At 41.4% G+C, this 12,988-nt stretch overlaps 1 protein-coding gene across 1 annotated transcript in view; it reads right to left on the bottom strand.

The window, feature by feature from the left end:
* Window positions 1-12,988, bottom strand: part of LOC140191284 (inactive tyrosine-protein kinase 7-like) — a 211,542-nt gene that overhangs the window by 73,665 nt on the left and 124,889 nt on the right. Inside the window, exon 5 of the mRNA XM_072248558.1 lies at window positions 12,827-12,974. Coding sequence (XP_072104659.1) covers window positions 12,827-12,974 — 148 coding nt within the window. The remainder of the gene's footprint in view (window positions 1-12,826; window positions 12,975-12,988) is intronic.

Below are 12,988 nucleotides of genomic sequence, written 5' to 3'. Positions count from 1 at the left end.
CGCTGTCGGAGCAGTGCTGCCAGGATAATCAGGGACACGACCCACCCAGCCAACACACTTTTCGTCCCTCTTCCCTCCAGCAGAAGGCTCAGAAGCTTGAAGACTCGTACGGCCGGATTTGGGAACAGCTTCTTTCCAACTGTGATAAGACTGCTGAACGGATCCTGACCCGGATCTGGGCCGTACCCTCCAAATATCCGGACCTGCCTCTTGGATTTTTTGCACTACCTTACTTTCCATTTTTCTATTTTCTATATATGATTTATAATTTAAATTTTTAATATTTACTATCAATTTGTAATCCAGGGAGCAGGAAGCGCAGAATCAAATATCGCTGTGATGATTGTATGTTCTAGTATCAATTCTTTGGCGACTATGAAGTATAAAGTATTCGCGGTTGGTTGAATTCGCACATGCAGAACTCACGGATAAGGAGCGCTGACTGTATTTGCTCTTTAGCCTCTGCCTATATGCAGATAGGACAGCCAAGTAATGTGGTCTGGGCATAAAACAGTAGGCAATCCTTAAGTTCGTATAACAGCAGTCTAGTGTGTTGGGACCTCTGGTGCTCAAGTTATATAACCATATAACCATTACAGCACAGGCCATCTCAGCCCTTCCAGTCCATGCCAAACGCTTGCTCTCACCTAGTCCCACTGACCTGCACTCAGCCCATAACCCTCCATTCTTTTCCTGTCCATATAGCTATCCAACTTAACTTCAAATGACAACATCGATGCTGATGGTAATTGGGCAGGGTTTTCCTCAAACAAGCTTGGAGAAAGTCCCTGATTATAATTTGAAATGCATTGGGTTAGGGTTTAGTTTATTCTGTAAATTGAGAAGTCTTTGGATCTAATCGCTATATCTGGTGTGCTGCGAGAAAAGCACATCTCACTCAAAGAACATTTCTCATTTCCCTCCGATACCGCAATCTTGTCCAAGTTCTCAATTTTGTTTTCCACCGACTACACATTTGCTAACAAGGTGCTGGAAAAGGAGGACTCATTCCTCTTTTTTTCAGCCTGGCTTGGAGTCTCGCACCCACCCCCAGGCCTTGTTTCCGGCTATAGAGATGAACCTTCATCCGTCAAGTCCTTCAGGAGATCATGAAATCTGTAGATCATTAAGCTTATTTAAAAGTACATTGCTTGAAGGGAAATTACGTGCTGCAGATTGCAGTGAGAGTAATTTAAAAGGTATGCTTAGAAGTATTGTCCGTAGCCCACAGAACTTCGTTGTGGTTCACTGGCACCATCTTGGCCCTTCAGAAACTTCAGAAGAGGCTTTAGATTTTTAATTCAAAGTTTGAAGTTCATTTTATAATCCAAGTACACATGTCAGTCACCATATACTATCATGAGATACATTTTCTTGTAGGTATCAACAATAAATACAAGAAACAAATCAAATCAATAAAAGACCACCCTCACCATTAGAGACAGATAACAAATATGCAAAAGACAACAGACCATGCAAATACAAAAAGAAAAAAAAAATAAGCAATAAATATCAAGAAAATAAGATGAAGATTCCTTAGGTCGTGGGAACAGTTCAGTGAGGGGATGAGTGAAATTCGATAAAGTTATCTCCTCTGGCTAAGAGGCCCGATGATTGAGGGGTAATAACTGTTCCTGAACCTGCTGGGGCGAGTCCTGGGGCTCCAGTACCTTCGTCCTGATGGTAACAGCGAGAAATGAGCATGGCCTGGATGGTGGGGATCCTTAATGATGGTTGCTGCTTTCCTATGACAGCATTCCATGTAGATGCACTCAGTGGTGAGTGGGTTTTACCCATGAAGGTCCAAGCTGTATACACTACTGTTTGCAGGCTTTTGCATTCAAAGGCATCGGTGTTTCCATACCAGGCCATGATACAACCAGTCAATATACTCTCCACCACAAATTTATAGATTTAGATGACATGAAAAATGTTTGCAAACCTATAAGAAATTAAAGGTGCTGCTGTGCTTTCTTCATAATGGCACTTGCGTGTGGGACCCAGGACAGATTCTCTCAAATGATAAAGGAATTTAAAGATGTTGACCCTTCCCATCTCTGATCCTCTTATGAGGACTGACTCATGGACCTCCATTTTCCTCATCCTGAAGTTAATAATCAGTTCCTTAGTCTTGCAGATGTTGAATGAGAGGTTGTTATCATGGCACCACTCAGTCAGAATTTCAGCCCCCCTCCTGAATGCTGACTCGTCACCACCTTGAACTTCGCTAACAACAATGTCATCAACAAATTTTAAATATGGCATTGGAGCTGTGCTTGGCCTAACAGACATACACATAAAGCGAGGAGAGCAGGAGTTAACAGACAGCATTGTGGTGTACCTGTGCTGATGGTGATTGTGGAGATGTTGTTGCCAGTCTGAAGCAACTGCTGTCTGCAAGTGATCAAACAGAGGATCCAGTTGCACAAGGCGGTGCAGAGGCCTAGTTTTTGAAGTTTATTGGTTAGTTTAGAGTGGATGATATTACTGAATGCCAAACTGCAGTCAATGCAAAACAAACATCCTGATGTGTGCACATTCACTATCCAGATGCTCCTTTGCCATTTTGAGCAGGCACAGGTCTGCGAATCCAAGGAAATCCCATCATATGGGGAATAATACATTTAAGATAGCTTGAGAACACCCTTGAAGCCTTCATTGCTAATCTTTTGTTGGGACTGCTGCTCAGCAAAAAGCATTTACAGGTGTTCCCCACTTTTCGAACTTTTACTTTACGAAACCTCACTGTCATGAAAGACCTACTTCGTATCCTGTTTTTGCTAACAAAAGGTGTTTTCACTGTTACGAAAAAAGGCAGCGTGCGGGAAAAAGTAGCGTGTGAAAAAAAACAGCGCGCGCCCCGAGCAGCCGCTCCTCCCCCGGATTCGGAACTGCATTCTAGCCGGCATTACTTAAACACGTGCCTGTGAACACCCATTAGCAAGGTGAGTTCTAAGGTATCGGAAAAGCCTAAAAGAGCTCGTAAGGGTGTTACACTTAGCGTAAAACTAGACATAGTTAAGCGTTTCGACTGTGGTGAACAAAGTAAGGACAAAGTGAGTTTGACTTGTGGAAGTTGACGAAGATGATGTTGAAGAGGTTTTGGCATCCCATGACCAAGAACTGATAAATGAAGAGCTGATGCAATTGGAAGAGGAAAGGATAACAATCAAAATCAAATGCAGTAGCGAACGGACCAAAAGTGAAGCTGTCCAGGAACTGAACATGAAGCAACTGCGAGATTTTCGCTGCAACGGTAAAGTACGACTTTAATTTTGAAAGGGTACGTCGGTTTAGGGGATATTTGCAAGATGGTTTGAGTGCTTACAAAGAACTGTATGATAGAAAAATGCACGAGGCTCCACAGTCAAGCAAGCCTTCCACATCAGCCACAGCAGACGACGAACCTCGACCTTCGACACCAAGACGGGCAGTCATAGGAGAAGATGAGCTTCCTGCCCTAATGGAAACAGACAACACCCCAGTATCCCAACACCCCAACCCTCGGACGGATTCCGATTTGCAGAGAATGCAGCGGTAGCCGGGAGGCACACAGCACATCTTTAAGAAAAAAGCCAAAATAAACATGCTAATTAATTAGGTGCCATCCGGCACATAGTTGTCGGCCCAGATTGGAGGCGATGCAATTGGCAATCACCTCTGATCTGAGCTGACAATTACGTGCCGGGTGGCACCTAATTAATTAGCTTGTTTATTTCGGTTTTTTCTTAAAGATGTGCTGCGTACCTCCCGGCTACCGCTGTACCCCTGCATGCTTCGCGGATCGGTATCGGTTCGCGGCCCGGACGGTGGGGGCCACTGCACCACCCCAACCTCCGACGACTCAGCCGAACACACCATCATCAGTGTGCTCGGCGCTGTCTCCCTAATTCCGGTAAGTGATACTACACTGTACATACATTATTTCTACTTTATATCCGGCTGTGTATTTTTACGCATTATTTGCTAAGATTTGGCAGCTTGATAGCTTAAAGGTTACTGGACAGAGTGCTTTTGCCAACAGCGCTTGCGTGAGATTTTTGCTACGGAGAACAGTGCAGGCAATGATTGTAGAAAAGTATTTCTACTTTATACAGGCTGTGTATTTATCATATCATTCCTGCTTTTACTATATGTTACTGTTATTTTAGGTTTTGTGTGTTATTTGGCATGATCTGGTAGGTTATTTTTGGGTCTGTGAACGCTCACAAATTTTTCCCATATAAATAAATGGTAATTGCTTCTTCACTTTACGACATTCCGGCTTACGAACCGTTTCATAGGAACGCTCTACCTTTGGATGGCGGGGGAAACCTGTACTGTGGGAGGTTGGTGTCAGGCATATGAGTAACGTGGCTAGTCTTCAGTTCTGACTGAGTGTAACTGGATGCTTGCAAGATGCTGACTATGGTTTGTTGACATTGCTGCTAATTCCAAAAGCCAAGTCCTCCTGCACTAATGCAGCATTCAAACATTAATCCCAAAACAATGAACCAAGCTCTTTTCATCCAAATCATTTCTGCAGCTCATCTCAGGGATCAGATGTCCAGGTGTATGATACAAACACAAAAAACTTTGTGGTATTTCTATTCTGCAGTGTGACAAGCAAGAACATAAAATCACCTCACAGCTTGACTTCTTACACTGATTGAATGTTAAATTCGGGGACAGAGGATATTCACATTTGAAAAAGATTTCAGCAATTAGCTATAATTGAAGAGGAAAATGGCAGACAAACGTCAAAGCAGAATTAGCAACCTGGGGCGAATAGGAGCAATTGCTGCTTTCCCACATTACAATCTCCATTTCAAAAATCAATGCTAACTTGGGAAGAAGAAATGCAGGAATTCCAGATTTATTGCAGAGTCACTGTCAAAAGCACACAGTATAAAGTGTCAAGTGAGAAAACTTTATTGGAGTTGCTCTGTTAGTCCTTGCATGTACACATGTATTGATAACTACTGTACTTCCTTGGAAAAGGATCAATTTGAGGACTGAGATTATGTACATTCGCTCAGGATTATCGTAATGGCACATGTTCATCCACCAGCACACCCTATCACAACATATAAAGGCTACTTTCCACTAGATGTCAGCCTTGGTTCAGTGGAAGTCTTGCCTCAGAATTTATGTCTTCAAACTTAATTTCAGAGGTTTAAGATAAGAAAAAGAAAACTAATTGTCCCCAAGGCTGATCAGTCATGCAGTAAATAGATCATTGCTGATTCAATTCTGGTCCCAACACAACTTCCTCGTGTCCCTGTCTCCTTTGTAGGTTAAATCTTGGCGGGAGGAGAAGATGGCGGCGCGACGCAGCGCGCGTAGCCTCTCCGGTGAAATGATATCGTATTTGTTAAATAGGGTACTGTGCACAATTCTGGTTTGATGGAGACAGCCGTGAGAGCACAGAGGAACATCTGGAGTAACTTCTGAAATGCCTGGTTCGCTGCCGCTGCTGGCCACCGGGGCGTTCAGCAGAGAAGGTGCTCGGTGTTGGAGGGCTGGATGGAGCTCGAAGTTTTCGGATGACTCAGAGTCGGACTGTGGTCCAGTACGGCAGGCAGCTTTCTTCCTTCTCCCGTCTGCGTGAGATGTGGGACTTTCCAGAGACTTTGAACTTTTTGCCGTGCTCATGGCCTGTTCTTCATCAAGTTACGGTATTGCTTGCACTGTTGTAACTATGTTATAATTATGTGGTTTTTGTCAGTTTTTCCAGTCTTGGTCTGTCCTGTGTTTCTGTGATATCACACAGGAGGAATATTGTATCATTTCTTAAAGCGTGCATTACTAAACGACAATAAAAGAGGACTGCGTGTCCTCATAATCTAAAAAAAATCTAAATCTATGTCGGTCTTGATGACTCAACCTCTGAAGTTCTCATGAGGTATGAAATTTGAACTCTCTCAAGGTTTAAATGCCCTTTGTGGGGGGGGGGGGGGGTGGAATCCACCTTGCCAATCCTTCTTAGAATCACATACATTTCAGAATAAGAATCCGATCCAGAATAGATTTATTATCACTGAACATAGTCATGAAGTTTTTTTGTTTTGTGACAACAGTGCTAGACTTAAAAAGTTACTACAAGTTACAACAGATAAACTACAAATAAGTTGTGCAAAAAAAAGAGCAAAACAGTGAGCTGATGCTCATGAAACTACTTCATTCCACGGATCAACACCTGCTGAACCTTCTTCCAACACTTCCTTAAATACGGAGGCCAAATCTGTATTACAGTATGGTTTCAGCAGCTCCCTGTAAAATTTCAGCAAAATGTCTCAATTGGATCCCAAATTCTTCGAAATAAAGGCAAACATTCACTCAAATTCCCTAATTACTTAGTACATGCTGCCTTTGTTTCATGTACTTGGCTCCCAGATTCCTTCATACACAACATTTCGCTCTATATTTAAATAACATTTTTCATTCTTCCAAAGTGGGTAACATCACATTTTCTCTGTATCCTTTTGTAGGCTCTGTGTTTATCCTTACAACTTATCTTCATTTAGTGCAACCTGACTGGTAATGCAATTCCATTCCATCATCTCTTTTACATCCCTTATACCACCTCTGAAACAGCCAAACCCTGGAATGTTGAGCTGCTATTCCTTCCTCGGTCTCAACCAAGTTTCTTTGATGAACTTAGGCTCTAAGTTTATCTGTCTTACTTGCGTTGAAATAAATACTTCTGCCCATCTGTCCTACCATGTTCACTAAGTGGATGGTTAAATCAATAAACTCTGATAAGGAAGAATAAGCACAGACAAGTAATTTGGACGAAAACATACAAGACATGGCTCAAGAAATTCCTCCTCATCTCTGTTCTAAAGTGATGTCCTTGCATTCTGAGGCTGTGCCTTCTGTTCCTAGACTGCCCCACTATTGGAAACATTCCCTCCACGTCCACCTCATCTAGGCCTTTCAATATTCGATAGGTTTTAATTATATACCCCCCCACACCCATTCTTCTAGAGGCCAGTGAGTACAGGCCCAAAACTATGAAATACACTACACACATTGACCCTTTCATTCCCGGGATCATTCTCGTGAACCCTTTCTGGACCCTCTCCAATGCCAGCACATCTTTTCTCAGATAAGGTGTTCAGAACTGCTCACCATACTCCAAGTTCTGCCTGACCAATGCCTTATAAAGCCTCAGTTTTACATCATTGCTTTTATCTTCTAGTCTTCTTGAGATGAATGCTAACATTGCATTTGCCTTCCTCACCACCAACTCAACCTGTAAGTTAATCTTTAGGGAATCCTACACTAGGAAATCCAAGTCCCCATCACCTCCGATTTTTGAATTTGCTCTCTATTTAAAAACCAGTCCACACATTTATTCTTTCTGCAACAGTGCATGACCACACACCACAAAACTATCTTTACACAATGGCTAATAAACTTAGTGGAAAGAAAAATCAATATTGCACTAACTTTGTCATCTAAGAGGCTAAAACACAAACCTCTTAATTGTATCAATTTTAGACAGTATTAATGGACACTCAGTGCCACTTTATTAGGTGCCTCCTGTACTTAATAAAGTGGCCATTGAGTTTGTTTGTGGTCTTCTGCTGCTGCAGCCCATCCACTTCAAGGTTTGACATGTTGTGTATTCAGGGATGCTCTTCTGCACACCATTGTTGTAACGTGTGGTTATTTGAATTATTGTCACCTCCCCGTCAGCTTGAATGAGTCTGGTCATTCTTCTCTGACATCTCCCATTAACAAAGCTATTTGCCTACTGAGTTGCCACTCACTTTGTTTTTTTTGTTTTCCTTACCATTTTCTGTAAACTCTAGAGACTGCTATCCATGAAAATCGCAAATCAGCAGTTTCTGAGATACTCAAATCACCTGTCTGGCACCAACAATTATTCGATGGTCAAAGGAACTTAAATCACATTCCTTCCCATTCTGACATTTGGTCTGAACAAGAACTGAACTTCTTGACCATGCCTGTATGTTTTTAACACTGAGTTGCTACCACGTGATTGGCTGATTAGATATTTTCGTCAACAAGCAGTGTTCAGCGGGTACCTAATAAAGTGTCCACTGAGTGTATGTTCAATAATTTTATGACATTACTGACACAGCATATTCAGGTACTGACCATAGGTACAGGCTAAAATAAATGACAATTCCTCAGACAACTTAGTATCTCCTATACTTGAGCAATTTGGTAGAAAAGAAGTCTGAATTATTTTGCATTTGTTTTGCAAGCATGGCCTTTTTCCCCAGGTGCAAGTAAGGGGTTTGCTTCTAGACCGAGTTCCAAAGGCACAAACTCCTGAGGACAAACTCTGTGTTCAACCACTTCCTACTGGACGACTCCATATTGTTACCCAACTCAATCACGGGGATAAAAGAGGGTTATTTGTAATTATAAAATATCACACTTCAAAAATCTTTTTGCCAATTGCTCCCACCCTTTTAAGAGCTGGGCATTTAATTCCATTTCCTCACCCTTTTTTATAACGTGAATTCAAGTATTTATTCAACTTAATTTTCAAAGCCATTCGAATCTGTTTCCACAACATTTCAGGCTGAACATTCTACATCCAGGCTCCTACCTTTCATAGAATTGTACAGCACAGAAACAGACGCTTTTGGCCCACTTTGCTCATGCAAACTGTGATGTCTATCTAAAATAATACCATTTAACTGTGTTAGGCCTGCACCTTTCCTATCCAAGTATCTGTCAAGCATCTTTCAAATATTGCGATTGTATCTCCCTCTAAGCCTAGCAGCTCATTCCAGATAACCACTACCCTTTATCTGCAAAAAAACTTAACCCTTGGATCTCCTTTAAATTTCTTTCTTCTCATCTTAAACTGGTGTCCTCTAGCACAAAACTCCTCTGCCCTAGACAAAAGATTCTATCTATCCCGCCTCAATTTTGTAAACCTCTGTCAGGTCACCACTCAGGCTCTAGTGTCCCAATGGAGACTAACCCATGTTACGTAATTTCTCCTTGCAACTGCAGCCATTTTTTTTCCAGGCAACATCCTTGAGCATTATTGTCTATACTGCTGCCACGTTCTTCCTTTCAGGTGGCAACTTGAACAGTACACAATATTCCAAGAGCTGTCTAACCATGCTTAGCACGGCTGCAACACAACATTCTTTCTTTGCAACAGTTTAATGCTCCAAATCTTACTTGAAAGTGCTTTGAGACTAATGTATCTGAACAAGAGAAGTCTCTTATCACAGTACATTTTCCCCATCTCAGAACAGGCCTTTTCACTTAACTGACTGAGATGATGCTAACTTTCTGATAAGTAAAGGACTCTAACAAGAACAGGTCACTTCTATAGATTTAGCCAGCAATTGTAAAAAGACAGTTTCATCAGCCACACTGCTCTACATCACTAATATCCATAGGCAGCAAGGTCACTTCAGATTTGGCATGTTGTTTGATTGCAGAAAGATGAAGACAACATTAAATATGAAGGAAAATAATTTTAAACAAATTGTGGTGGACATAAAACTGGTGGAAGTTGACGGGGCCAAGAAATAAGATTTACTTGAGGAGTATACAGAAAACCAAAGACCTTCTGGTTCCATGTTTCACCCCCACCTACTCCACCTGTCTTGCCCTGGTCCAAAAAATGCTAATCTTAAGGATCTAGATTACAAGCATCTGGTCTGAAGGATTTTAATAAATGGAAAACACAGTTCCATCCTTTCATAATTGATTCCAGTATAAAATAGAAACCCATTTCAGCCTGCAAAAGACAGCAGAAATGCTGCATGTCCTGTAAATTGCAACTGATGCCAGGTCTGTTGCTAATTTAAACTGGAGATTGCTAGATTTTGGTTAAACAGAGGTACAACTGGACATGGAACAAAGATGGGTGGGATAAAACTAAATTAGCAAGTCAGGCAATATGATTTTTACTTAATACAAGCCAGGCACAATCAACAATTCTTCAAAACAAACACTACTTCCCAGGAATCAATTTAGTTAACCTTCAATGAATTGCCCCCATAGCTGATGTATCCTTCTTTAATATTAAGAGTTTAACTGTACGGAGTACTCCAAGTGTGTTGTCATTTAAACAAAACAGCAAGACTTCTCCTAAATCTACACTCGATCCCTTTTGCAATAGAAATGCACCAAGTAATTAGGAACCCAAATTGAATGTTGTATCCTTACATTCCATTTGGCTTCACACACAAAACACTGGAGGAACTCAGCAAGCCAGGCAGCATCTACAGAAAAAAGTACAGTTGATGTTTTGGGTTGAGATCCTTCGGCAGGACGGTCCTTCTGAAGGGTCTCGGCCCAAAAACATTGACTGTACTTTTTTCCATTGATGCTGCCTGGCCAGTTGAGTTCCTCCAGTATTTTGTTTCTGTTGCTTGGATTTCCAGCATCTGCAGATTTTTTCTTGTTTGTAATTGGATTCCGTATGGCCTTCTAGTTATTTGCAGCATGTACATAGAAACATAGAAAATAGGTGGAGTAGGCCATTCAGCCCTTTGAGCCTGCACCACCATTCAGTATGATCATGGCTGATCATCCAACTCAGAACCCTGTACCAACCTTCCCTCCATACCCCCGATCCCTTTAGCCACAAGGGCCATATCTAACTCCCTCTTAAATATAGCCAATGAACTGGCCTCAACTGTTTCCTGTGGCAGAGAATTCCACAGATTCACCACTCTCTGTGTGAAGAAATTTTTCCTAATCTCGGTCCTAAAAGGCTTCCCCTTTATCCTCAAACTGTGACCCCTCGTTCTGGACTTCCCCAACATCGGGAACAATCTTCCTGCATCTAGCCTGTCCAATCCCTTTAGGATTTTATACGTTTCAGTAAGATCCCCCCTCAGTCTTCTAAATTCCAATGAATATAAGCCTAGTCGATCCAGTCTTTCATCATATGAAAGTCCTGCCATCCCAGGAATCAATCTGGTGAACCTTCTTTGTACTCCCTCTATGGCAAGGATGTCTTTCCTCAGATTAGGGGACCAAAACTGCACACAATACTCCAGGTGTGGTCTCACCAAGGCCTTGTACGACTGCAGTAGTACCTCCCTGCTCCTGTACTCGAATCCTCTTGCTATGAATGCTAGCATACCGTTTGCCTTTTTCACCGCCTGCTGTACCTGCATGCCCACTTTCAATGACTGGTGTATAAAGACACCCAGGTCTCGTTGCACCTCCCCTTTTCCTAATCAGCCACCATTCAAATAATAATCTGTTGGATAACCTCACATTTATCCACATTAAATTGCATCTGCCATGAATTTGCCCACTCACCTAACCTATCCAAGTCACCATGCATCCCCTTAGCATCCTCCTCATAGCTAACACTGCCGCCCAGCTTCGTGTCATCCGCAAACTTGGAGATGCTGCATTTAATTCCCTCATCTAAGTCATAAATATATATTGTAAACAACTGGGGTCCCAGCACTAAGCCTTGCGGTACCCCACTAGTCACTGCCTGCCATTCTGAAAAGGTCCTGTTTATTCCCACTCTTTGCTTCCTGTCTGCCAACCATTTCTCTATCCACATCAATACCTTACCCCCAATACCGTGTGCTTTAAGTTTGCACAGTAATCTCCTGTGTGGGACCTTGTCAAAAGCCTTTTGAAAATCCAAATTTACCACATCCACTGGTTCTCCCCTATCCACTCTACTAGTTACATCCTCAAAAAATTCTATAAGATTCGTCAGACGTGATCTTCCTTTCACAAATCCATGCTGACTTTGTCCGATGATTTCACCACTTTCCAAATGTGCTGTTATCACATCTTTGATAACTGACTCTAGCATTTTGCCCACCACCAATGTTACATGCTAACTATCCAGCAGTACTCAACCTATGTACTGCAATTGTATTTTTAGGACTAAAACAGATAACTTCACATTTTTGCACAACATGCATCATAAGAAACAAGCTTGGAAATGCATTGCCCGAAGTGGTCCTGTGCGTGCCAAATCATTAATATCCATGGTTAGAAGACTGCAAAGACTGGAAGAAATCAGGTAAAGTGGCAATTTACTTCAGTGAGAAATTTACTTAAAGGGAAAAAAGCATCTAAATAGGGTAATGGAGCAAAGAAGAAAAGATAGCACAAATATCTAAATTGCTAAAGCTTATGGCACTTATTAATAAAGCCATAATTAAATCAAACTGAACACAAAAAATCATTATAGAGGCCAGTTCTAATCAGAAAAGTCATACTCAACTTATATAGCCTTTATCACTTCAGCTATATTTACTATATCCCATTTCATTTCTGCCACTATATTACGAGGAGAACCGAGTACTGGAAGGGATGAGCAACATATTTACAAGAATCATAACAGAATTACAAGGTTATACCCATCAGGAAAGAAAGTATGCTTTAGAAAAGACAATGATGACAATGATGCAGGTATAATAAAATGATGGATGTTGTATACCTTTACACCCCATCAATATATTATCAAGAATTCAGAAGTAATTTCTTCACCAGAGAGCGCTGAGAATAGGAACACAGCAACAACAGGACTAGGTGAAGCAAACAGTAAAGATTTATTTAAGTGTAAGTTAGTTAGAGGGATAAAGGAATTGGAAAAATGTCCTGTATGGAACATAAGCACCATATAGGATTAATGGGTAAAATGGCCTATTTTAGTGCTATACAATGCAAAGGTGGGCAATGGTTAAAAAAAAAAATTACGGCCTATAGCTTTCACCAAGTTACCTGCTGGCATGCACTTGTCATTTATACTGTCCAGGTATCATTACAAATCAACATGCTTTTCATAGTACTCTTATCATTCACATTTTTCCTACGTCAAACATTCAAAATCAAAAACTTCAAACAACTATACCGTGATGAGTTATGAATGATGGTATCATCAAATAACCATTCCTGTACTGGTGGAGGTGTAGCTGTGAACTGACAATGAAACATGGCATCTTCCTTCTTATTCACAATCTGGTCCTGGGGTCGGATCAAAGGCTGAGGAAAACTGGCATCTGCAAAATAAAGA

Source organism: Mobula birostris, chromosome 2, assembly GCF_030028105.1.
Source record: "Mobula birostris isolate sMobBir1 chromosome 2, sMobBir1.hap1, whole genome shotgun sequence".
Classification (NCBI taxonomy): domain Eukaryota; kingdom Metazoa; phylum Chordata; class Chondrichthyes; order Myliobatiformes; family Myliobatidae; genus Mobula; species Mobula birostris.
Note: the sequence above shows the minus strand (reverse complement) of the source record. Positions and strands in the feature narration are given on the sequence as shown.